At 40.2% G+C, this 27,721-nt stretch overlaps 2 protein-coding genes across 5 annotated transcripts in view; one reads left to right on the forward strand and one right to left on the reverse strand.

Annotated features, from left to right (window-relative positions):
• Window positions 1-7,554, forward strand: part of afap1l1a (actin filament associated protein 1-like 1a) — a 28,241-nt gene extending 20,687 nt beyond the window's left edge. For all 3 annotated transcript variants that reach the window (XM_044206405.1, XM_044206406.1, XM_044206407.1), the window contains exons 13-19: window positions 363-508; window positions 628-703; window positions 1,221-1,335; window positions 3,853-4,020; window positions 5,075-5,250; window positions 5,353-5,478; window positions 6,534-7,554. In XM_044206405.1, the coding sequence (XP_044062340.1) occupies window positions 363-508; window positions 628-703; window positions 1,221-1,335; window positions 3,853-4,020; window positions 5,075-5,250; window positions 5,353-5,478; window positions 6,534-6,560 (834 nt within the window). In that variant the 3' untranslated portion in view covers window positions 6,561-7,554. The remainder of the gene's footprint in view (window positions 1-362; window positions 509-627; window positions 704-1,220; window positions 1,336-3,852; window positions 4,021-5,074; window positions 5,251-5,352; window positions 5,479-6,533) is intronic.
• Window positions 7,555-7,623: 69 nt separating this feature from the next.
• On the reverse strand, window positions 7,624-14,034 carry LOC122880864 (gamma-aminobutyric acid type A receptor subunit pi). 2 transcript variants are annotated; one of them, XM_044206409.1, is made up of 10 exons: window positions 13,749-14,034; window positions 12,092-12,171; window positions 11,826-11,938; window positions 11,610-11,677; window positions 11,287-11,504; window positions 10,175-10,257; window positions 9,797-9,934; window positions 9,526-9,678; window positions 8,575-8,768; window positions 7,624-8,487 (listed from the first exon to the last, which is right to left on the reverse strand). In XM_044206409.1, exons 2-10 carry the CDS (start codon window positions 12,142-12,144, stop codon window positions 8,155-8,157), a joined length of 1,353 nt encoding a protein of 450 aa, XP_044062344.1. In that variant the 5' UTR covers window positions 12,145-12,171; window positions 13,749-14,034; the 3' UTR covers window positions 7,624-8,154. The 2 variants fall into 2 exon arrangements, with proteins under 2 accessions (XP_044062344.1, XP_044062345.1); XM_044206410.1 differs by lacking the exon at window positions 13,749-14,034 and having other exon boundaries at window positions 12,092-12,701.
• Window positions 14,035-27,721: the final 13,687 nt, after the last annotated feature.

A 27,721-nucleotide genomic window follows, 5' to 3' on the forward strand; every position in this document is an offset into this window, starting at 1 on the left:
AATGTTCTGAGTCACTCTCACCGCTCTTATCAACCTTATCACAAGCAGCTTCAGGCAGGTGTTTTTCAGTAAAAAAGCTCTAATAAACCCACAGTGCGGTACCTGCCAAACACCAAACAGCAGACAGACAAAATTAGCGTTTATTAGGAGAGTGAATATTGGCCTTACATTTATTGGGTGGACAGAAACAGGACTCCGAATGAATGCTATTGGTCCATGTCTGCTAGATGTGTAAATAGGCAACTGTTTGCTAACAATTTGATAAGGTGATAATATGTCAATGTGGTGTTTGCAGCCTGTTCTGCTGCCCACAAGTGGCCCAAAAAAAAAAAATTGATTTAATAATCACATTTTTTTTTTAGGCTAGCAGCTCTGAGGAACTTGGAAGGTGGCTCGGCGTCCTCTTGGCAGTGACAGGCTCTGCAACAGATCCAGAGTCACTTCATTACGACTATGTTGACGTGGAAACCATTGCTAACATCCGTGACGCTGCGCGGCATTCCTTCCTGTGAGTGAGACACGGGGGGTTTGGAATATTTGGGCAAGGTCAAAGCACGTTCCCACTGACCAGTGCAATGATATTTAGACCTCACGCAGATTTCATTTCTCCGTTTTCTCTGATCTTAGGTGGGCCACATCCTCCAGCAGTACTTCCACAGACTCCAGAACATATGATGAGGTCCCTAATGAGGACATGCAGGTGGTGCGTAATGCTTTACTTTGATGTGACAAGATTAGAATCTGCATGTCTGTGTGTGCGCAGCTGTTGTGGACTGTCACTGTCTGAATATGTCTGAATATGACACCCCCATATCAGTCAACTGAGCAGACAGACAGTGCTCTGTTGCACGCCTATCAATGACAGCTTTTTGTAGGCCAGAGAAAAGGCAGTGTGTGGGCATGGGAGAGGAAAAAAGACCAAAAAAAGAAAAAGAGATCAAACTGGTGAGAGGAAGGCAAGAGGTCATGGCAGTTTTACAGCCTGTAAACTCCTTTCTTAACCCCGCTGACATGCACTTAAACACATACCTCTCACCACCTACAGCCACAAACACACACACACACACCTCAGTAGTCTCAAACAAGTAAATCTGAAGATTAGTTTATTGCTTTGTGTAATATACAAACTTTGCCTTCTTTTTTTTCCCTGTGTCCTCATCCTTCTTTTTGCATCCCCCCACATCTGTCATGTCCCCCCACCCCCTCTATACTCCACCCAGTCAGGGGAGAACCGCAGGCAGCAGTCTGGGAATCAAGGGAAGCGGCGCTCAAGTTTCTCTAGCAGCGACTCTGACAGAACCAAGCCTTTAGTCTCCCTCAAACGAACAGGCTCAAGTAAGTGCGCTTAGTTTTCCAAAGTAACATTGCTGTACCTCCAGTGATGCTGAGCCTATTTTCATGAACTATACTGATTGAAACCTTTATTTATGCAGTGGAAACTCACTGAGAGAAAGCTCTCTTTTGCAGGAGTCCCCTGTTTAAGAGACAACTAAGTGATGACAAGGGCAAAGTTATCAATTAGAACATTCACATTCAACTGGTGTTCCAATGATAGAGACAAACTGTGAGAAACATATTAGTGTGCCAAGTCCAAGAGTATTCGGAAGGTTATTCCATTTGAAAGGTACAGAGAAGCTAAAAGCTGATTTTCCAAGGATGGTCTTAATTCTAGGGATTTCTAAAAGCACACTGCACTTTGCAAATGCGGGGTTTGCAGAATATTGATACTTCAGAAGGTTATTGAGATATGTAGGCAGCTTTTGAATCAGTAAAAATAAAAAAAGGAGGCAATGTTTCTCATTTCTATGAGATAGATGTCCAGTTTCCATTTTTTTAAAATGGTGCAGTGATGGGTAATATGGCTACCACTAGTAATGAAATGAATGGTACTGTGATATACTGTAGGGGATCAGCTGATGTGTGCATATAAACTACATCACATCAAAGTCTGAGGATAACGGCCTCAAGTATAACACGCGAAAATCTCCAACCGAACTGTCAGCAATTTAGTTGCATTGTGGGTAATATGAGGCAAGTTTTTACAAGAAAGAAGAATGGTTGGAATAAAATAAAAATATCTCTGGTTCTGCTGCATCTATTTTGATCATATTTTTAAACTGTCCATAGTGACTCTGACAATGTTATAGGAGTGCAATGCTAAATTGGTGGAATACTCTTTCAACAATTGGAAGAAATGAAGATTGGACCAACTGTTTTCTTCTGTTTTTAAAGAAACACCTATTTCTAGAAAAGAACCCACGTTTTAGTTTAGCTTCTTTATTGTTTAGTCAATGTGAAACTTAAAATATAACTTACTGAATAACTAAATGCCACGATGTAGATGGAAACCTTGTTGTTGAGGGCTCTTTGTATAGAATCTAAATTGTACTGCAGTGTATACGTGCATGCTCAACTATGTCAGCATTTGTGTATTAAATAGTGTCATCTGCATACAGATGGAATTGACAGTTATTAACATTCAGGTCTAGATTAATAAAGGCAGAATAAGTAGGATTTTCCTAAAAAACTATTTATAGAATTATACAAAAATAATCCCTCTCAGTCATCACTTATGACCAACTAGAAGTGTGTGGCTCTGTCTGTATCTGCGGAGACCCTGCCCTCTGCCTGTATTAGTTTGCCGTGTTCGGACGTTTTTGGGCATCAACCTTTGGGCAGTGGTGTGGGTTACACTTGGATAGTCCACCTACAGATAGTTTATAGAGTATTTGTAACATTCAACAGCTTATTAGTTGATATTCAACAATTCAACTGTTTCACTAATAAAAGTTTGGTTAGGTTTAGGCACATATCAGTTAGGGTATGTTCATGAATTATCACATATACTTTTTTTGTTGATGCTGTTAAACATCTACAGACAACAGTGAAACAGTTAAAATGTTACAAATACTATATAATAATAAAGAGCTGCAGGTGTCTGTTTGACCAAGAGCGGAGCTGAGCTACACACACACACACACCACTGTGAAACAATCAGAAAATAACGCGAACGCCGAAATCCTACTTAGGTACAGTAAGACCAAATCTTTTTAGAAGCTTCCCTCCTGTGTCTTTTCATCTTTATGCCCCTCTCTGCTTTCCATCTGTCTCTCTCAAAAAAAATAATATATATATAATAAGGTAGCAGCCTGCTGCCTTTCACGGGAAACAAGAATAATACAGATGGCATCCCTCTTAATATAGTTGTGTGTCCAACAGGAGTTAGACTGCAAAGCTCTAGTTTTGTTGTAGCTTACACTCTTTATACAATCCTTTCAGTGGTGTACCAATTCACAGACAGTCATAAAATTTGAGCTTTTATCTGGCTCAATATTCCCCTTTTTCCCCTCTCTTCTCACTTTCCCATTTGCTCCATTGTGTCAGTTGGCCACTGCCATACAAATAAATGAGATAAGTATCCTGAGTTTAGGAAAGTGATATTGGTGTGGTCGGCTGTCTCAGTGCTCTTCTCAGTACTGTTTTCACAGGCCTTCACTGTGACGTTCTGACACATCAAAGAGACAGCACTCTCCAGGGCTGCGAGCTTCAGGATGTAACCTGAGATTTATTGGACATTCACATTAGATTCGCTGTCTTGCCTCCTGACCTCTCCCTCTGTAGAAGTGTGTGTGTGTGTGTTTATCTTTTATTCATGCATTATATCAAGTGTACTCTCCTAAAATTCTTTAAAAAAGGTCAAATTTGTGTGCTATGCTTTCGTGTGAGTTGTAGAGGTGGCGTGACATTAATAAAGACAGGCAGAAATATTGCTGTGAGATATCTTTGTCTTCTTCCCATAACCCTTGCACATTTGACCCCTCATCTTTCCTCTTCTGACATCTCTCCACCCAGATGCCAACCAGTATGGAAGGTATGGGAAAACGCGAGCTGAAGAGGATGCCAAGCGTTACCTGAAAGAGAAAGAGGAGCTGGAAAGGGAGAGGGATGGGATACGAAATGCACTAGTGACCCTCCGACAGGAGAAGAAAGAGTTGAAGGAAGAGTTGAAGACGGCCTCTGGTAAGGAGATACAAAGCAAAGCAGAGAGCGGATGCTACACAAATTCTTCTCAGTCATTGCTGAACTCATTTCTAATATAATTCTGCAGCACTTCAGTATCCAGAAACTAAGACTGGTTATTGTAGTCTCAAAATGAACAGCATAGCTAGAACATACATCTACTATATACATACCTTGATTACTGCTGAGAGACAAATAGGGGCACCAAGTCTTCCTAAGCAAAAGTATTAGTTAGTAAGTCATATTTTGCCAGCTGGACGGTTCAGTATTTGTCTGCACATTAACCATAATGTTTGCATATCAAGTGCATATTTTGTATCCCTGCTCTGTATCTGACCCTGCACTCTGACCTCCATTATTAGAGGGCCATGTGAGAAGAGAATTTCCCTACAGGGATAAATAAAACATCTACTTGCTTTTGATATAAAAAAAACAAGTCTATGATAATTCCTTCTAAACGTTATTAATTTCCTGTAGTTTCACATAGTATGCTGCCAGCAGTGGTGGAAGAAGTATTAATATTCTTTTGTTTTTTACATAAAAGTAGCATACCAGATTGTAAACATACTCCATTTCAAGTACAAAAGTATGAGCAGCAAAATGAATCAGTAAAGGAATAATAAAAGAAAGTAAAATAAGTAAAAGTAGCTGAACAGCAGAGTGCCTCCTGCCATTGCCATTTTGTGCTATATTATTGGATTATTTTTAGTACTTTTGGGTAGTTTAATCTATAACAATTTATCAGAATTTATAAACTCATCATAGGTTTTCTATGTAAAATTTTTATCTAAGAAGTAACTAGTAGTAGCTGTAGTATATAGTATAAAAAGTTTAATAGTAGTATAAAGCAGCATAATATGGAAACACTCAAGTCAAGTGAAAGTAGTCCAAACTGTACAGTACACTTGATTAAATGCACTTTGTTTCTTTGTTTGAATCATACTGAATTTTGAGACTCTTAACACCATCTAAAGGAGGACATGAAAATGTCTACTTTTCTAATCCTTGTTTGTCTCACTGTGTTGTGTGTTGTCCCTGTGTTTCTGTGGAGCAGAGAGGAGGAAGTCCTCCCTGAACAAGCGTGTGTCCCAGCTGGAGGACGCCTGTCGAGGTAAAGAGGCAGAGAGGGTGGACCTGGAGCTCCGGCTGACTCAGGTCCAAGAAAACCTCAAGAAGAGTCAGGCCGGCGGAGTGCTGGGTGCACCTGTTGAGGCTAAACCCCCCGTAAAGGTATATTTGTTGTTTTATGTGGAATGCTGCACAAATACATGTTTACACCTGCCTGCATACACATTTTTTTAATTTACGTCTGTACTTTATCTTTTTATGTAGGCCTCCAGCAAAAAGACAAGGAATATCTACAGTGAGTCTTTACCAGTGAACTGTGCCTTAGAGATGCGTAGGAGACCTCCATCTGTTTATGCTTCTTCTACAGGAACTGTCATGCAGAAGGCAAAGGTAGTAACTCTGACTAACTTACCAACTGTTTCCGCCATTCTCACTTCCTGAACAATTCCTCTCTGTCATTATGGACAGATTTCTCTGTCAGGCTTCACGGGGGGAGGGGGTTTGATAGAATCACAGCAGCCTGTGTCATCATCCAATGGGTTTTCGCAGTTCACACATTAATAGATAGACAGTGTGCGTGTGTTGGTGCAGTCACTTTTGATATCACTTTTTTCAGCTACTCCTGTTTTCACAATACGATTCACAATATTTCTACCTGAAAGATACCACCAGGTCTGCAGCAGGTGATTTAACGAATGAGTACAATATAATTGCAATATTTTTCTTGTAGATGCCAACTACATAGATCAGCATTGTTGTCATTGGACTGTGTTTTTATCCACCTTTACTTTGAGAATGAGTGAACATGCACAGAAAAATTCTGCAAATGTTTGAGAGGAAGCAGCACAACAAGCTTATAGAAGTGTTCCATGCTCTGATTATCGACTAATCTGATGATTGCTAACTTACCTTGATGATGGTAGCGATAATAACATTACCTTGCAGTGCTATACAGCCATTCAGCCTCTTAATTTGCATTTCTGTTTTATTTTATCTACAAATTAATTTATTAAAAAAAATAAATAAAGCACTGTTTTCAAAACTGGATAGTCTAACTTACTGCTCTAATTATAAAAAAATATTTTTGTGAAGCCATTTCTTTAAGGCTATTTAAGATATTATGTTTTAACAATATTACCTAGCTCTACCATTTTGCTATATTACTGTAAATTGAAAATGACCCGTTGACTTAATCTGCAAACCTGTGCCATGGGCCTTTTCCTTTTTGTTGTTTTTTTCCTTGTTTGTGTGCACATTTCTTTGTTACAGTAGACTGGCACAACTGAAATTGTTCAATTTGGTGTTATTTATATTTTGTGTAGCTTGTTTTTTATCACTTGTGATAAACTTGTTTTTACCTGCACTCACTTGAAATGCATTTCTTGGAATAATGACCTTATTTTCACGTTGTTACTAAACCACCTACATCATTTCTATTTCTACAGGAATGGGAGTCAAAGAAAGGAACCTAAGAGTGGTATCATGGAGAGGACTGGAGAGAGAAGGAATGGATCTGACTATGGTGACATTCAAGTCTATCTTCCATCTACAACCCAAAGCTCAGACTTGTTTCATTTCATATTGCTGAGGAAATAAACTGTAATGAAAGAAATTAGCCACTAGGTGGAGGTACATCTCACTGAATATTTACTCTTCTGACTTCCTAAAAGGACTGCTCCATATGTGAGGAATCCAAGGACTGTTCACTGTCTGTATCCAAGTATTGTCATTGTCTTTGGTGACACACATTCAAATATGGCAAAAAGAGGAGAAAGAAAGCTGAGTTTATGAAAGAAAAGACAGAAGAAAATTGTACTGAAAAGCACAGTGAGTGTTGTAATGGAAAGGCAACACAGGATTGTGTTCTCATCTGGTGTTGCATACGGTGAAATGTTTAATTGTTAAGGTGCCATGTGAGAAATGTGATGTGTTTGGAAAATAAGAGAATGGAGGCAGTTTAAGCCATGATGTGGCCTTTTATATAATATGTTTTTTTTCTGCCTGTACAGAGTGAGCCATGACTACTGTTTTATATGTGTTATACCTTTATACTGTTCAATGTTTAATTTCTCATCATCATCACAAGATGTACCTATCAGAGGTATTCAGCTGTGTGCTATGGAGGCCTGAGTGTATTATCATTTATTGACTGCACTTATTAGCTTCTCCTCTCACATCGAAGCTGTGCGATACAGCATCTGCTGCATCATTTGGTTGGGACAAAATCCTACATCCACTTGATCCTCTTTGGCACATATTCAAAGACAGTTACATACTCCTGCTAGAGATAATTGAGTGACTAACAGTGTTAGTGCTATTTAGTGATACAAACCAATCTTTTTCTGAGTGGGAAAATCTCCACTATGTTATTTTAACAACTTTTCTGCTGAACCTGTGGTTGACTTTTGCACTTTACTGTTCTCCTACCTGGATAAGGGAATAATAAATGTGTGTCTTATTCTCAAACATTTGGTATTTAATGATTTGTTACAATACAAACACTGAATTTCTTATCTCATTAAAATGCATTCTTAGTCACTGATTTATTCTTTTAATTTCACATGCTATGCTGTGAAGTAAATGTACAGTACAGTGGTCTCATACAAACAAAGTATGAAAGCCAAAACAAGAAAAACATCTACATCTACATCAGTCACTAAATGAAGGCAATTCAATGCAGCACAGTATAGTGTGATGCAGTTCAGGCAGCCTATTGTTTACAGATAGTTAACTCATCCTCATTTTTTTCTGTGGAATTGTCAGTAAATAGACAGATACAGGCTTTGTATAGTCACTTTTACATGTTAATATGTTGGTAGCCATCTGTTCATACGTGATCAATAATTGCTTTCAATACAGAGTGATGCAAAGAAGAAATTCTGATTCAACTGCTTTTCATCACTTTGTCACCTGTCTGTGGGACAAAAAGGTTTTCTATATGTGATACAAAATGGTTGTATGATTAGTATTGATCCAGGCAGTGGCAACTGGTATTGGGTCTCAAATGAGGAGGTAGAGCAGCTTCAGGACAGTGAAATTAACAGTGCAGCAGCTTGGAACCGGTGCTCAGAGAAAGAGGTAGTAAAGCCAGTAGAGGATATTGACAAAGAGGAACGCCGTGGGGAAAACAGTGCGAGCGTGGCGATCAATGTTGTGTGGATTTTCCACATGGAAGACAGATGCTGCCCTGCGCGACGCATCCTTCACTGAAGACAGGCCACAGCCCTGTCCCGGCGTCTTCTCTTTTGATCCGGCATTGTTCCTTGTGTCACTGTTCTCTGACTGCTCTGTGGGCTCCTCTGCAGTGGAGGCGATCTCCACAGACTGGTTTGGTTGGGTGGAGCTGACGATGGGGATGGAGCCGTTTCCATTGGATTCATTGAACTCCCTCAGGAGATCCTGATAGAAAGATAGATTACAATGTTTTCATTATCTAACGTCTTTTAAAAGTTTCACCTCTTATTTAAATGTGAACATTTTCCTCACCCTGTGAAAATCCTCTATGGTCTGGTGCTGCATGGTGTAGAAGTGGGCACAAGCGTACTCCAGCAGTGCACCAAAGATGAAGGTGAAGCAGATTCCCAGGTAAACGTCTATGGCCTTGATGAAGCAGTTGGCGTTGGGCAGGGAAGTGCGGGCGCCCATCATCAGTGTGGTCATTGTCAGGACTGTTGTGACGCCTGGAAAATAGATCCCAGTGCTGTCGTTTTCATAATGTAAGATTGTGTGTTTGTCCAGCCCCTCATCATCTCAGTCATCCTCTGCTGCTCCCTTCGATTTCCCTTCTTCCCTTCGTTGGCTGTTTTTTCTTTGATCTCATTGGATACTGGTTTCAGTAAACCATATAAGGGTCAAAACTTGTGTTGCACCGGTGCTAAAGTGATGATGACGTATTGATATTTATATTTGTATAGATGCAGGACAGTTATAATGCATTGCTGAACTTGGTGCACTCAACTGCATAGTTTACAGCTTACTACTTCAGGTCTTCCTATTGTCCATAAGTTAAAACACCACGTAAACACACAATGTGTTTTACATGAACTTTAACCGCTATAAAAATACAATTTTAAATGAAAATGGGTTTCATTTGAGCAAATTATGTCTATTTTGGACAAATGATTTGAAGTATTTAGGTTATGGTAATGGTTGAGCGACTGATATTTTTTTCAGAGTAGACAATGTATCAGTTTTGTGCTGCAAAATACAGAATTCTGTTTAAATATATGGCATTCAAATACTTTGTCTCTGCTTTGGGCACATCTGTCTGACCATATAAAGTCAGTGAGGTAGTATGCTAAAGGGTATAAGGTCATACAGTGAATCAAAATATAATGAAGAATTTCTATGATAGCAATTCAAATGGATACACTGAAATTTACCAACATTGTAATGCTTTAACCTACAGTGAAATGCAGTAAGGCATCTGGTACTGACCAATACAGGTCCTAGCTGGGACAGAGGACTGGCTGATCCAGAAAGAGACCCAGGAGAGAACCACCAGCAGAACAGAGGGAACATATGTCTCCAAGATAAAGAACAACACGTTTCTACGCAGTGCAAAATGCAACACCAGCTTGGGGTATTGTCCTGTGAAGAGGTACAAAAAGAGATTTTTAAAGACAATGTGTTGTATTTGTGCTCTACAAGAAGTTTCTTTTATACAACTGCACATGTAAGGGGAATTCTGGGAGTTGAAGTGCCCTACCTGTCTCATACACAGCCTCTGACACTGACGTATAGTAGCTCTCTACACTGTACTGAGCCAGCCGCAGTGTGTCAAGACCCTTCACTGAGTCATTCCCTCTGGTCCAGTAGAACACCACATCCTGCAGGTTGTAGCCCCCTGACCACACACACACATACACAAACACACATAAACACTAATTACGGTTTGTTGAATCTGGCCTGCTGAGGATAACACCATCTCTTCAGTAAGATACTCACTACACCGATGATGATGATGATGATGATGATGATGATGATGATGATGATGATGATGAAAATGGTGGTGGTGATGATGATGGTGATTTATGTCCATCTACACACTTGATGGAGGGTTGATGGGGAGTTCACAGGTACTCACAGCTCTCCAGCTGCAGGGTGCACACCTGTCTGTCCATGGGGTACTTGGTCAGGTCCATGTTGCAGGCAATCGTAGCTGTGATGCTGTATTCATAGCAAGATCATTGGAAACCTTCAAAAACTCCCCCAGCGAAACACTGTTACACTTTCAGGGCAATTAATAATTAGTGAACACAAAGAACTTTCCCCTTGAGAAACTATCAAAAGAACAAAGACTCACATCCGAAGTGTCAACATCAGACTTTTCTGTATGTATGTGTGTATGTGTATGCACTAATTATGTAGAAGTGGCTGACTTGTTGGAATTCAGTGACAGTCTCTGAGCATTAGATTGTTGATTTATTACTTACTAACAATGCTGGAAATATCACAAACGCCATCATAGTGTCCTTTTTCTGTATCTAGTTAGAGCAAAATTTCCAAGGAACATGGCAGATTTTTGATTGACAAACACGGACATGGACAACATGGATCTACTGTATAACGTAACTATTTCTACAATGTTCAGTCAGCTTCACAATATCAGACTCCACTAGTGAAATGTGTTCCTAGTAATAAATAAGGAATACCCTGAGTACCCTGCACAATACTGCCCTTTCTGTCCCCAATAAACCTGTCTAGTCATAATAAAGTTCTGTATCAGTGTGACATGACAGATTAGACGTCAGGACATTTTTACTGTGGCCGTAGGGGACTGCAAATCTTCACTAACACAACCTGAACTATTTGAAGGGCACGGGAAATACAGACATTCAGTGGCATTCCCTCAAGTTATATGACTGAGTGATGATAGTGATGAAGTGTTTTCTTTTTTTAGCAGAACCCAAGGCCAATTAACGCCTGATTACCCCGACAATCACGAAAAAAACAACAACTGGAAAAACATGTCTTTCTGTGAGAACAGTTTTTTTTTCTTCCTCTCCATCTTGCTACATTTTTTCTGTGAGTGGCACCCTTCCATTTCCTCTCCTTCCAGGTCAATTTCCTCATACAAGCTCTGCAGAATCTGTGAAGCTTATTTTGTGACACCTGCAGGAGTATCAAATGTCAGTAAATGTCAAATCAACAAACCTAAACCTTTCAACAACAACAACAACAACAACAAAAAAGTACCGCAGGGCGTAGAGAACAGTTCCATTGCTGAAGATGCGGATGAGGCGGTTTTCCACCGTGACGTCATGCAGGAAGGAGCGCTTGGAGTCGGGGATGAAGGTGTCAGGGATCCAGAGCAGTGACACAAGGCGTCCGTCCACGCTCACGCTCTCATTTCCTGGGAACACCAGGCGGGAATCACGCCACCGCTGACGGAGGAAGATAGTTGCAGTGTAGTCCTAAAATTCAAGTAAAGAAGATAAAGCTTTTATTCAGTCATTCCTTTCTTCAATCGCACACTCATTCACCCACTGCCACAGAAAATAGTGGGGAGAGTGGTTTACCATATTGATTTCGGAGATGGCATCAATGCTGGCGATATCAAGACTCATTCCAATTTCCACGGGGCCCTCTATCAAAGACAGAGACAGAGAGGAAGACTTGGAAATAAGTCTGTTTTCAATTAGGGGGACACACAAGCACACAAATGTTGACTGTAGAGCAGCCTCTTCTAACACTCAATCTCAAGTGAAACAATCTCTCATCGAGCTCATTCCTACCATTGAAATTAGGTCTGAGGTAGCGGTTGTATCCTTTCATCAGCTTCTGAATTGTTGGCAGAAGCTGAGAGTCGTTCCATTCCCCCCAGTGGTGGTTGGGATACATACAACCACTGATAACAATAAAGAGAGATGGAAAACAGATGACACAGGAGATGGGGAATGGACCATAACAGTTGGTGCAGAAGCTAAGGAACTGTGTTTTTAATCAACATCAGCATGTGTTCCTATCCCTGTACATGTGTTTTCAACCTCAGGTCTCTCACCCCTGTGTGAAGGCCAGGCAGAGGGTCAGTAGCGCGTGCAGCCGGACAGACATGGTGGATCAGCAGGCAGAGGTCAGCAGCTGTGCTCAGGGAGACGTGAGAAACCAAAACACGAACACATAAACCGCTGAACCACAAGTCATTCTCCTGCGCCTTCACATCGACGCCGTTTCACCATAGGGTGGCAGCACCTGACCGAATGTGATCGCAAACCTCGGGGGAGCAGCAGCCATTCTCACCCGTTGATGCCTCCTCACTGCCCTCAAACTTGTAAAATGCAGCGGACTGACTTGTATTGATTCCCTGCCTCCCTGTTCCATGAATATATTAGTAGCTGCTCCATTTGCCTCACACACACACACACACACACACACACACACACACACACACACTTAAGAGCACAGAAAGAAATAAAGCCAGTGTCTGGATAAGGCTGCATGAGTGCACCTACATATTTACATGTGTGTTTTCTGTGTTGTGTAGTCTGTCACCTGCTGATTTATGTGGCCACTACCTCATAGTTTATCCACAAAGCCTCCCTGATAACTGTCTCTAACTTATCAAGGATGCTGCCACCCTATTTATTGATATTTATTCATACTTCTATTACTACTGTGCAATATCCACCGTCTCATAATAATCTTAATAAGCTACACTTAACTTGACAGTACATGCACTATTACTTATTACTTATATTATTACATTGTATTATTATACCGTACATATTTATCATCAACCGGTAATCCACTTTGTACTTTACACTTATTTTAATTTTATACATATACCCACTCGGTACTTAATTTATCTGACCTGTATTATAGTGTGTTATATTATTTGCTTAGTACTTCTATTCCTGTGTGCACTGACGTGACAGTGAGCAGCTGTAACAAAAGAGTTTCCCCTCGGGGATCAATAAAGTATTTCTGATTCTGATTCAGATTCAGATTCCCCCCCGTTGTCTAGTTGTTACTCGCCATCACCTCCTACCTTCCTCCTCTTGCAGATGAATCTCACTGTCAGTAATAGACTTCAGCCCTCCTTCCCTCTTGCTTTCATCCAAATAATCTAAATCAATCTCACATATGTTTGTGTTTCCAGCTATTCCCAAAGCAATGTTTGCAAACATTATATTGACATGTTGCCAGAACCTCAGCAAAGCATTTTTCATTAAATATCAAATGTATTATTCACACAGCACTGCCATTGTAAATGATGATGCATGTGAACACTATTAATTTCCTTTTATAATGGCCAAAATGGAAGTTAAAGAGACTCAGAATGTTATTAGGTCTGACTTGTTTTTCCACACATGCCAGTTGATGATTAATTCATGGCACCATATTTTTCTGTTCTCATTCATTTTCTTGTTTACAGCCATGCATCTTAAATCTCAATTGATTATTTTTGTTGGTTTGTGCTCCCTTCCTCCTCTCATTCCTCTTTGAGTCCACACTTCTCCCATCACCTCCTTCCCTCAAGCCATGTATTGTCTACCTACAGAATAACATATTGGTTGATAGTATATCTCTTTTTTTTACTTTCTTTACCTTTGCTGAGAATTGTCTGTGCATGCACATCCAAAGAAATTTCTTTTACATGCAATGAATTTTCTCATTCTCAGGTTTGGTGTCATCATGTCTCTCTCTCTTTCTCCTACCTGTTTCAGTCTTCTGCTTTTCTTTTCCCACCTCAGGTCACTCCTCTTCTCTTTCCACTCTTTCCTTTGTTTCCTCCCCCACTCTTCCGCCTTTCTCTGTCCCAAATATTGTGAGTGGCTGAGATTGGTCTCCTTCTTCGGTTATCTCTGGTTATATTCCCACTGATAAACCACAGTCGCTTCTGTTATTTGCTCCTGGTGTGTGGGCTCCTGTTGGTTGTTTCACTGTTTGTGCATCTTCCTCTGCACAGTCTCTGCACAGCTGTATTCATCTCCCCACACTGCCTCTGTGCACCCCCTCCCTCCCCCCTCCCTCTCTGTTTATGCCACTCACCCTCTCATTTGCGCTGCATCTCTCCCCTCTTTTTCAACTGCCCCCCACCTCCAAACACACACACACACACACACACACACACACACACACACACGCACACATTAGCATCCAGTTTGATCCTTCATACCACTTCTTTTTTTTCCCCCTCATTCTCCTCCTCCCACACGTTCTTATTCTTTTGGCCCTTAATCTACATCTACCTCCTTCTCCTCCAATTTACACTGACACCGCACCTCCTTCTGGGCTTCGAAGCTGTCCTCTGTCTCATTCCCCCCTCACCTCCTAGTCCGTTCCCTTGCATCAGTGTCAGCATCTGAATTAGTTTCTTCCCTGAAATACCCATGTGGCTCCCATATGAGATGAAAGGACCATTTTCGACTACTTTTCTCTATCTGTCTTTCATAAACCTTTTTTGAAAATAGTATTCTTGTATTGTCTCCCCTACTGCACTTTATGATTGATGATTTTTCTCCCCAGCTCTCGCTACAATAACTGCTGCTGTCCACATTTTCGTCAATGAAAATGAGGTGAAGCTCTTGATGTTGCTGCTAATGATTAAAAAAATAACCAGGAGCAGAATCCTGGTATTGGTAATGGTGGTGATGATGGTGATGATGGTGATGGTGATGACTTACCCACACACAGCAGTCAACCACAGCCCAAAGACCAAAGCACTGTTTGAGCTGAATGGTCAATCTTTCAGCTCCTGCACCTGTGACGTTGTGATTAATCTCTATTAGGTCTTTGCTCTCCTGTAGCTCTGTAGCAGAGCTTCAAAACTAATTATATAGCCTGACCGCAGAGAGCCCGCTGGTAGGAGTATATGTGAGAAGGCCTTGAGGGTACACAGCCTAATAACACCTTATGAGATTTCAGTGCAGGCGCTCAACCTGCTGCAGCCTATTGCTTTCCCAGCCTGCATTCCTCAGTACTGACTACTGATGTAAGTGGTCGCTAACAAGCTGATATTTTGCTACCCCGGGTTATTTAATGCATCAATAACTCACTGTAGTAATAAAGCTGTCTTATTCGTAATTTCGTGCTCTGATGGCTGTATTCTTGAATACACAGTCTTTTTACCATTTACCCTTAATGATAATGATAAGGAGGGCTGTGGAATGATGATAATCTGATTTGCATCCACCTTGAGAAACGTACGAACCGGAGTGCACACACAGTTCCTGACAGTGAAAGAGACAAATGGAGACGTCTGTGAAGCACCTGTGGGGGAGGATGTAAATGTCTGATCTGTGAGTTAGGGGTTAATGAATAATTATAGTCAGAATAGCGATGTCCAAGTGGCAGACAACTCAGAGTTAGTCAGCATCTGGCTGCTCTGCTGAGATTGAGTATGTTTTCCTTTTTGTTTTTCTCTTAAATGCCTGCGAAATCCCTGTTTATCCACATCTGTCCATTCCTCTAACTCACTTAACAGCTAGCTCACTCTTCATATTTTCTTTTTCGTTGCAATGTCTGCCTCTTTTTAACCTATCTCACATCCTCTGACTATTTATCTGCCAGTTCCATGTTCCTTTATGGCTGCTTTCCTCATCCAATTCAACTTTAATGTCTTGTAAAAAATCACAGATGCTTCATATACTAGAAGTTTGGTGGTGCCCGTGGTTAAATCCAAATGTCCAGGTTTTTAGAAACATGCCAAATGCTGATGAGCCTGGCTGAGACACAAATGGCACCAGTTGGTTCCTCAAAGCCGAACAAATGACCTTCTGGACCAGGAGCTGGTTGTACCAGCTGTTCGTAAGTTCAAATACAAGGGTTTACTAAGTAGAGATATATTCCTCATTAAATTAAACCATGCTACAACACAAAATTCTCACATAGAGATTAGTTGTTAATAAATATTTGTAATTGCCAAGAGTAACCGTTTGAATTGCTAATTGAGCCAACTGACAAAGCTAACGTTGGCTTGATAATATCGAAACTTAGAGCAAGAGGTAAAAGAGATAATTGGATATTGTTAACACATGTGACCCAACACTTGATTAAAATGCTGTTTAACAATGATGTCAACATAGAAGTTTTTAAGTCACTTTGCACAAAAATAACACAATATACCTAGATGAGAAGATCGATAACCACTCTGTCAGTATTTGTCTGTTGAATATAAGCTTACAGCCAGCAGCTATTTAGCGAAGCTTAGCACAAAGACTGGAAACCGGGTGAAATAACTATTCTGGTACATAACTCTCTGTCTTTGGTTTTTGTACAGATTAAACAAACAAGATAATAGAATTTGTGATGTGTCCCTGTGTCACCTGTACTATGTGCTGTAACACAAATTGTCTCTCTGAGGACAATATAGTTTTCTAAACTAAACTAAACAAGTAATAATAAGTGAGCTTCAGAGGCGCTGCTAGGCTGATTTTTTTTTTTTTCTTTGGACAGTGCCAGCTTCCCCATTTCCAGTTTTTATACTACACTAATATAACCGGCAGCTGGCAGTAGTTTTATATATGATGGACATATATGAGTGGTATTCATCTTCTCATCTAAACCTCCATCAGAAAGCAAAAAGTGGACTTCCCAAAATGTGGAGCTTTTGCTTTAATCTTAATATATTACTTAAAATTGTTGCTACATATGTGTCCAACAAAAGATTCATCTACTACTGAAGTCTTCACTAGCTAAAACATTCCTTTGTTTTAATGTTTTAATGGTTCAACCTGATTTAGTTACTAAGAACTTACAAGGGACTTTACACACAAACATAATGGGTTTAGGAATAACTGGTACAACCCAGTCCACATCATTAAAATCCTCATTTGTCTTGGATGCACATTTCTGCATCTAATGCTGGGGTTGCATTAGGTGTGTGACTGTGCATGAGTACAGTATGTATGTACTGTATGTGTTCAGTGCCTTCCAGTCTCAGCCTCACTCATTAAGGTCCATAGCTGAGTAATTGGTCCCCTTTGACCACTCCCTTAGTTAATTTTTCATTTTAAATGCAATCAGTTACCCTTGACTAATGGCACCCCGTTGCCACATACACACCACAAGTGACCTTCCTTTAGTTGTGTGTCATTCATCTCCACTATTGCTCCTACCATATTTAATCTCCTCACCCCTATAGCTCTCTGCTTCTCACTTCCTCTTTCACAATCCATGCATCCAACCATCCATCTGTCCATCAACCAAAGAATTCCATAAAACATTCATGCACACATCCTCCCCTATCATCTTCTGTCCGGGTCAGGAACACTTAATGCTCCACTTTGGTTTATTTCCCATCAGTCCCCTATTGCATAACCACCTTTCTCTGAATCTCTTTGCCTCTCTGTCTTTAAAGGGACAGTTCACCCCATCATCCACGGACCTTGTTGTGAGCAGTTTCATGTAGGAACCACCGGTAGAAAGAAAATACATGAAACTGCTCACAACATGGTCTGTAGATTATCTTGAGTAACTGGGTCATGTCCCATTATATTCAAAAAAGGCAAGAAATCTCCACAGCTGTTATTTTCAAAACTGGGCAACTCACACCAAAACAATCTAGATGGATAAATAGCACTACAGGTAAGAGGAAAAATATCTATTTTTGATTTTGGGGTGAACTGTCCCTTTAACTCAACTTCTATTTCTCTGCCCGTGTCTCTCTAGCTGTATGAATAAGCAGTTTGAAAACACCATGTTTCAGGTAATGTTTCAGGCACCAGAAAATAGAAAACGTCACATCCCATGCGTTGGCCTGGTGATTTGCTGTCATGTGACAAATGGAAGTGTCACAGGACTGCCCATGAGAGGGACAGAGATTAATCTCTCCTAAATGACTGTGACAGCTGCCATGTCCAGGAGGAACACATATGAATTAATGTGGCGTAGACTCTGAGCCCTGTGCTCCCCCCCTCTGTGCTCCCCCCCTCTGATCCATGTCTCCGTCATGAATAAAGTGTTTTTTGTTGTCTTTCTTCGGATACAATGGTCATGAAATTGTAACTTAATATTCCTCTCAGCTCTTTGGTGGCTTGTGCCCTCAGCTTTATCTGTGGCAGAGCTTAAGGCAGTTTCTTTTGTGACACTTTTATCTTGGTGCAGTTTCTCTTAGTATGCTCCCGTCATTGCACTTGTTGATCCCAAAGTATCATCTGGTTTCAGTCATGTCTCCTTTCTTTCTCACTGTAGAGCTTCCTTAGAAAAAGAAGTTCCTGTCAGGCACATAAATGTATTATCATCCCCTATATTTCATTTAATGATTCCTCCTTTCATCTCTTTGCTGTCAAAGTTTTGGGGAAGTGCTTTTATCCCTTTCCTGCATATGATCACATGTGTGACATTAGCTGCCTGGTCCCTCAACAGTTTATTCACAAAAGTATAATTAAAATGCTTTGAAGACAATGTTCATAGAGCATGGCACAGCATTCTGTTTGGGACTGGGAGCAGAAACCAACCTACAGGATTACTAACCACAACTGCAATTGGTGCATCAGTAAAACATCTTATTAAAAGTACAGACCCTCAAAGGATTAGAAACAACACAACAAAATAATGGCTGGAGGGAACCTCTGCTTCAGACAGCCCCTGGCTGTTTGAATTGATTAGCCTAATTGTATGCTAATAGATAAACATACAAACTAGCTCTTATGTTAGCATTAGTATGCAATTTTGCACGTCAAAAACAAAACATATTTTCTGTGCACGTCAGTAGCTTGCTTTCTGTTGGTTATGTGAGATTACCTGATTAAATAAATGTTATATATGTTTGTTAGCAGGTGTAATTTGGTGCTTTACCTTACAAAACAATCTGAACGGAAGTTGCTACCAGCAGTGATACAGAAAATATTCAAACAGTTCCGACTTCATCAGTATGAATAAAGACTAGACAAAGGATGTTGTAGGTTTTTGGTCTAAAAAGAACAAACACCAGAGCTGAGGAAAGTTCTGAATTCATTAATGAAAGGTCACCTGATGTTTTATCTCTTGTGCCTTTTGTGGCCTAGTCTATTAAGTAGAGCTGAAGTTAAGAAGATGAGTAAAAAAAGTCCTGCTCGAGACAACTTTTTTAGCGACCAAAGCAACACCACAATCATTTTGGATTTATTAGAAGAGCAGCTGCTCCATCGCTTTCCCATGAGGACTTTAGGATTTGAAACTCAGCCCAGAGGGGTTGAAAAATAGAATAATCCAGTGAGAAATAAGCTGCTTATTCCCTCAATGTTAACATCTTATATTCTTGTCTTTAGCCGGCTGCCACTTGAAATGGCTGGGAGGTTATTTAAGCTTTAAACCCTTGTATCCCCCAAATTGGAAAACATCATGGCTGGAATACTCCCTGCAACAACACAACAACTACAGTGTTTTTTAATTTTTGTTTTATAGTCAATGATAGGAGATAATTATCTTCAGAAAAGGCACTGTTACTTGCTGTAGAGTGAGGCATCCACCTGAGTAAGTAAGTCACTGACTGTTGACATTGATCTGAAATATATCTGGTAATGCAGAGAACATTTGCATGATTTTAACAGACTGTTAATCTTAGTCTCCAGATAATAACACCGAATTACCCATGCCTCCAATCCTATCTTTATCAAACTAGCATTGATCCCTTTATCCTCAGGGATAAACTCTTACATTTTGTAATAGGCAAATTTTGTACTGATACAATAATAATATGGATTTTACACCGTATTACACTAATTCACACTGCATTTATTTGGGCATGCTCAGTACGAGCCACTCTCCTCCAGGCCACAGAGCCTGCTCTGTCCTCAGACCGTTTCGGAGAATGAACTGAGGGGCGGCATAAAGAGCCAGTATAAGATAAAGGATTTTTTTGAACTGTGAATCATGCTAGTGGAATCCCAGAATAAAAATATAGAGCTGGACATGAGCATGGTAGGTCCCCTTTAAAGGAATAGTTTGTCTATTGACATTTTGGGTAATACGCAAATCTCTTTCTTGCCAAGAGTTACATGAGAAGATAGACACTGCTCTTATTTCTGTATGATAAATATGATGTTACCACTAGCATCTGGTTAGCTTAGCATAAAGGCTGGAAACAGGGGGAAACAGCTGACCTGGCTCTTTCCGAAGGTAACAAAATCCACCTACCAGCACCTCTAAAGCTCACCAATAAACACATTATATCTCCTTTGTTTAATCTGTACAAAAACCGCAGCATAAAAACAACAGATAATTTGGGGGGGTACGTGCACGCAAACTGCTCTGTTAAATGACAATGTATCATTTTTCTAACTCTCGACAAGAAAGCAAATGAGCGTATTTCCCAGAATGTCGAATGCTTTAAAGGCAAACAAAAACAACATTATAGTTGCTTTCCAGCTCCATGCTTGCTCTAAATCTTTTTCTTAACCTTCCTTTCTCACTCGATCACTCGTTGTCTCTTTCTCCTCTTCTCAGTTGTCTCCATCTTTCCATCAGTCAGTCCTTTGACCAGTCAAGTGAAATTAGTGCTCCACTCTGTTTTTATCAAGTAACCGAAGTGTGAATCCATCAATAAGACTGGTGGATCACGTGGGATCTCATGCTGATTCAGGTCAGCTAATCAGCAAGGGCGCCAGATTCATTTCAGAAGTGGGGGTGGGGCAAAAAGTGTGTGTGTATATATGTAGCTAGACCGCAGAATAAGACATAATATTTAGATGCCTTGACATTGGTGACATGAGAGGGCTAACCTACGTTGGCGCATCTGTTCTACAGGGACAAATGTCAAGTGTGGCTAAACGTATTAAAGACAAATCCTTGCTTGATAATTACGAAGCTGTCTGTCTCTTTGATTGGATTAAAATGTAAATTTTCTTCCTGTCTTGTGTTTGCCTGCTTTATTTTACCTAATGTCTTAGAGTTGATGGGAATGATTGAAATGACTTTTTGCCATAAGTGTTACAATATAGGGGCATTTGCAGGGATACAGTGATTCATGACTTAAAAGGAATGTAGGACAGGGCAGTAAAGTGGGGGGCCAATGGCCCCTTGGACCCCCTACTTCTGGCACAGTTGCTAATCAGCCATAACCCTGGAAACAACTGGGGAAAAGGACAGGTCAAGGGTGTAAGAGCATGATGGTGTTTATTTCTGCATATTTTATACCCTGTGTTTCTTAGGTCAATTACATTAATTACATTTTGACTCATTTTCTCTCCATTCATTCCCTTTTCTTCAGACCTACATCTCTGTATTCATAGCATTAGCTTTAGTACTAACCTCTCTCATTTGTAATTACTTAACTGTATTCTGTTTATCATGGCAATTCTTACCTTTATCAAATCAGTCTACTGACCCATAGTTTCTCCTTCCAGAATTACTCCCTCTCCCTGGAGCAAGTCCTGTCCCTTTTGCCTTTCTACTTGAAATTCAGATGAGTGGCGTGTCAGGAGTGGTTATCGTCTAGACCTGGGTGGCATTTCATTTAATTCCACAGGAAGGAGGAGCGGTGAACAGGGAATACGTTCCCCTGTCACCTTCAACCTGCCAGCTCTGAAGGGCCGATGGAACTGAGAAGAAGGAAATAATGCCAATCGGGAAGTGGCATTCTGTGTCTTTGTGTTGTGTATGTGTGGAAAGTCTATTTTTGTGATTTTATTCTGTTTTTAAGTTTTAAGTCTTGTTAACTAGCTGAGCTGTTCCATTTCTCTGTGACCTAACGCTGTTTTACTAATTGATTTCATTTCAACCATATGCTTTATAAACTGCAAACATAATTTTTTAAATTTTGGTTAAACTGTACTTGGACAGTCCACCTACAGATAGTTATTATTTGAGATTCAACAATTGAATTCACAATTAAAGGTTTGGTTGGTTAAGGCACAACAAACATCTTGGTTAGGGTATGTTCATGAATTGTCACATATACTTTATCGATAACCTGTCCAACATCTACAGACAACAGCAAAATAGTTGAAATGTTACAAATATTCTATAATCTATCTGTAGGCAGGCTATCCAAGTAAAGTGTTACCTAATTTTGTGATAATTCCACCATCGAGAGCTGACAGTTTTTTTGTTTTATTGTTAATTCGGTGATAGAAATTTAAGATCGTCAATGTAAAGACGAACATGTGACAACAAAGTTGTTATTAAAGGATTTCTTAGTCATTATAGTTTAAAGGAGTGGTTTGCCATTTTAGGAAATGCGCTTATTCACTTTCTTGCTAAGGGTTAGATGAGATGGTCGATACCACTCTCATGTCTCTAAATTTTAATCTACCACATGCAGCCAGTTAGCTTAGCTTAAGCACAAAGACTCAAAACAGGGGGGAAACAGCTAGTTTGGCTCTTAGGTAACAACATCCACAAACATGGCTAATGACGCAATGTTCTCGATTTGTAGGGTAAAGCTCAGTTCTGTGACCTCTGATTCTCTCTGTGATCACTTAAAGGTGGGGTATGCGATTCTGGAGAAATCCAATGCCATGACAAATACCATGATATAAAGCGAACAACAACACAGCAAGTAATATAACTAACGTTAGCTAGGTTATAGGTTGGCAAACTGTCCCGACAGTTGCTGCTGCGAAGCGATGAGACGTTTCCCAGAGCCAGCACAGCAGCTCCAGACAGCGATACTCACAACTCTCCTGCTACTATAGCTAACATCACAACAACAGTGTAACTTGGCAAACTAGAAAGAAAGCTGAATGTCTGTGGGCAAGTCATTTAACGTTACCTGACACACAAATCATGGCTGGAATAGTGTTGTGTGACCCAGTCCGAGCTACTTTGTTTATTTCCCATTTACAGAGCCAGGGCTGTGTACAAACACCAGGGTTTTTTTCAGCGCACACACACTGAACGGACAGGTAGTGGACCGTGAGGAGATATTCACAAAATTTGACAAAAAGACGTGTTCTGGATTTGAATCGCATACCTGGGTTTCAAGCTAGCCACTCACACAATACAGCTGTTGTCACTGATAATAGCTTGATATAGCATCATAAACGGTACCTCCAACCGACAGTTAATGATAATTTCTGGGTTGCTGCATGTGACACTCAATCAAATAATCTTTTTATACAACAGAGGCAGAAAATGTCTTTCACAACACCTGCGTTATGTTATTGGCTTTAATACACGTGATGAAAGAGAGTTGGAAGCAACTCAAAGTTGGTTTCTCAGAACTGCTGGCAAGCACAAGTTCACCAGCCATGTTAATGAAAGGTTGCTTACAAAAAAATGATGTCAGTTTTTTCAAAAAACTTTTTTCTGGCCAAACTACTGTGCAAAACTGTCATTTTCAAACACATCCTTTTAGAAGATTATTTGCAAGAAGCATAGTTTTTGATGATTGAAAACTGAGTGTGGATTTGTATTTAAATGTATCCACATTAGGAAGAACGTGGTATTCACCTCCTTGAAGTTTGTGTGTGAGGGGACAGTATCTAAATAGATCTACTGTACTGATGTGAGCTGTCAAAGGAAGGATTTTTTTCCTGCAGCAATTGCTGCAGGACCCAGCTCATCCACATGGTCCAGTAGAGATTTCTCCACCCACACACACACACTTACACATATGCCCACATGCATGCATGCATGCATGCACACACATACTGGTCCTCCTTTTGCCACAAGGATAAAGATGCACCAATTACTATGCACCAGTTGATATAGTCAGGAATTGGAGAGGAGCCAAGGAGGAAGATGAAGGTTCAGAAGGCCAAGGCTGTGCTTCTGGCCTGGGCAAACATTAGAGATGCATTGCAGTAAGAATAATTAGGCACACCATTGTTTCTTGAATGTGTAATGACTGTTGAAGGATTTTCAGCTAAATAGTCAATTACTGCATAATGGGCATTAAAACTCACATAGTCATTGGCATGGCTCTCTTCCTCTTTGTGACCACAATCCCTTTTTCACGGTGATGAATGGATGCAGATGTAAAGACATGAGCAAATTAATTTTCCTTTGCTGGTTCTCCCACATCAATGTGCTGAATATGTAAATTCCATGTCATACTGGTGATGCATTATCCCCGCTACATGAACAAAATGCTAGCTTTTCAGGAATTACCCTAGACAGACTTATTTTCTCATTGACAGCTATTCATATATGTGGTTTGATTATGTTTACAAAGATCTGTGTCATTGCTCAGAAAATAGAACTTAAACCAGTGTCATATTTTTATAATCACTTCAGCTCACATTTTCAGTTGCAAGATGTTTCTATTAGGAAACACAATTTTCACTCTGCAAATGAGAAACATGAACTCCATACTGTTTTATTTAAGTAGTTTCATACAGTGTGTGTGTGTGTGTGTGTGTGTGTTTGTGTGTGTGTGTGACTTGTGTCACACTGAACAAAGTTTGGGGAAAATATTAATATACAGTATAACTATAGACAATATTATATCCAATTTTTTGTACTTCCAGTCCAATATGACAGGAGAGAGGATTTTGTACAGATTTTCTTAGATTTGACTAATACCAAATAAATAAACAACATGGGTGAATATGTGCAGCCACTTTCTATGCTATATATATTTTGACTAATATAGGGATTTGTGTTAAGCTTGGTAAATACCACTTTTGGATGTAAGTATATTGGCTTGCAGTCTACTTAGGTGTGCACTAGAGTCCTTGGTGGACTTGTTTCTTGGGAAAATATATTCTGTTTTAATGATTGTCATGTTGAAAGTAAATAAATCTTTTCCTGCTCTGGGAGCTTCTTGTGGTCCCTGGTGTTTTCTGTGTGGTCACACTTCAGTGGCTTTTTTCAATACAAATTCTCTTCTTTCATCTTTGTCTTTCTGTTACCCCCATTTCCGCTTTTTTTTTCAGATGCACACTCGACAATAATTCGCTTTTGCCTATCTTCCATCATCTTTTGCCCCCAAACCTCCAGAGCCTAAAACATCCCACCTACTGTATGTTCTAGTGTGCCTTATTTATATGGAAATGAGTCAGTATGAAAGTGTGAGGGTGATGATAGCAATGACATATTGTTGTAAATATCATATACATGCTGGTTAGTTATATCACATGCATTACTGAATAATTTGTACTGTGTCTAAGTGCTTGTACAAATAGAGGAGGAAGCAGAGAGCTGTTACTTTAATGGGCACTGCAATCATCATCATTAACCTTAAATCTAAAACAAACAAATAAAACCACAGCCTTCTCTCAGAATATTAAAAACAGTGAGGTTTGGATTACAGTTACAACACCACAGCTTTGCATTATCATCCTGCAGTGATGCGATGGGACATTTTTAAGAAAAACAACTTTCTTCCAAATCTGTACCAAATCAGGCTACTACTGTAATAAGCATGAGCATGGCCGTTCTCATGCTGCATCTGCCTGAGGCAAAATTGCTGGAGAGTCTGTGTCTGAAGGTTAATGGCCACATTTGCACATTTGGGTTTTTTTGATGAGCAATTATTGTCTAAATGGACAGAGTTTGGATCTCACTCGTGCTGAATGACATGTATGTGATCCTTATTGAGGCTAGCCATCCAGCGACATGCTCTGGTTAATGAAGCAATTAACTATAACACCAGTCAGTTCAGTCGCAAAGTCAAATTCCACATCTCCAGTCGCCAAAGTTGTGATCAATTATTCAACTGTGCATCAAGAGATTGCACCATAGCACAGAATAAAAGCACAAAAATGCAAAAATCATCTCTCTACAAATGTCACTGTATGGATCATATATTCTTCATCACCCACAGTACAGCATTAATATACTCACTACAATGTATACCATACCATATTTGTTTCCAGCTTTTGATGTGTTTATAGACCCACTAAGTGGCCACCATATTCGGAGTCAAGTCTTCCAGTGGATTGATTATCTGTCAACCATGTGTGAAACCCTCACTTCACCAGGACAAAGCAGGCAATTCATTTGCCATTGATTCTCAATTTGACCCCCAGAGATCCGCAAAGTAATGAAAAAGCAGATGGACTTTTGTATCTTCATTAACAGACCTGTAGTACTATGGCATGGTGTTCTTTTGACGCAGGGCAACATTGAGTTAATAATGCCACAGGTCAACATACATTACACCCAAATGCACCACTGCATATGTACACACTACACCAATCTGCTGCAACAACTTTAAATGCTCAGTGTGTAAACTTCAACAGTTCTTTCAATGACCACTAAATGGACTCTTTGCTTTGAAGATACCTGTTCCTACATGTTGCACCAGGTGAGGTTGCTACACACTCATAGATAGTAGAACAAGTATGAATTTGTGTTGTCACTTAAGGTCAAATTACAGCTCTTTGCTGAAGGGTTGCAGTACCTACTTGGTAGCTCTGTAGCTGAAGGATCCTGCAAACATTGACATTCACTTCCTCAAAATGTACTATACATTCTTAGAAATCAGGAGTACAAAAAGACCTTTTCACAGGGGAGTATGGAAGCGTATAGGGGACTATATTGAAATGATAATGTAAACTTGGAAGTGAAAATGTAATTCTACAATAGCATTATCATTTTCCACATTGTATGTTATTTGAGTAAAAATAAAAATGAAAATGCAATAATCCAATTTTCATGTTCACATACTCGTATGGGCATTCTATGACCATATTAAAATGAAAATGGAAATGCTGTTTGACATTTAATTTTCAAAATCGTACCCCCCTGGACAGTGGACAATATTGAAATTTTGATTGAAATTTGAAAATGAAAATGCAATATAAACAATGCAACCTGATTTTCCATTTATGCAAGCAATATTTAAGTCAAAATGAAAATGAAATGCAATTTGCTAACATTCCAGCGGGGAATGCTGGCGGGGAGTGGCGCCAAAATGGACACCAAAACAGGAGCCAGCTGAGAGGGCAATGGAACTGGGCTCAGCAGCCACCCAGTGAACACAGCTGGACCAGGACCGAACACAGCCTCCGAGACTGACGGAGGCCAGTTTGACGACAGGGGATACAGAAGCGTTACTGTGGTGATTTTCTTGCCGGGTTTGGTCCTGGCACCCCGGGGCTGACCCCGCCGAAACTCCTGATCAGGCCTCTGGAGGTGAGCGCTGGCTGATGCCCGACCTTCCTCTCGCTCCTCTCCTGCTTCATGCCTCTCCTGTCCCCGCCGTGTCTTTGTCGTCCCCGGAGTCAGAGTCCTGGTCGGAGCCGCTGTAAATCACCTTGGTACTGTATTCCCTGTCGGGCCTGAAAAACCTCCTCCTCCCAGGGATCCAAAGCTCCCCGGTAAACAACACCAACATTCCCCTGGTGCGCCGAGCTCCCACTCTGGGCAGAGTCCACTAATAGGATCGCTAGCTACACGGCTAACTGAGCTAACTAGCTAAGCAGCAGTTAGTGGTTACTTTAGCAACAAGTAAAGCTATCTGTCCATCAGGAAACTCCATAAATCACTGAAGTTGAGGCAGAGCAGCTGGAGGACATCGGAGGGAAAACCAGAAATTATTTTCTCCATAAAATATGACGCTGTTTCACCATAATCAGTGAATAAAGTTATAAAGTTGGGTTTTTGAACAGTAATCAGTGAGGCCCAGCCCCCAGAAACACTCCGAAAGAAAAGTTTTACTCAAATAACACATACATATGTGGATGCTATTGTGGAATTATATTTTCATTTCCAAGTTTACATTATCATTTTAATATAGTCCCCTTTCATAGGGGAGTTTACCGGATCTACTGAGCACCACTTTCTTCTGAAGAACTTTTTGATGGTAAACATGCTCCTC

Source organism: Siniperca chuatsi, linkage group LG8, assembly GCF_020085105.1.
Source record: "Siniperca chuatsi isolate FFG_IHB_CAS linkage group LG8, ASM2008510v1, whole genome shotgun sequence".
NCBI lineage: Eukaryota > Metazoa > Chordata > Actinopteri > Centrarchiformes > Sinipercidae > Siniperca > Siniperca chuatsi.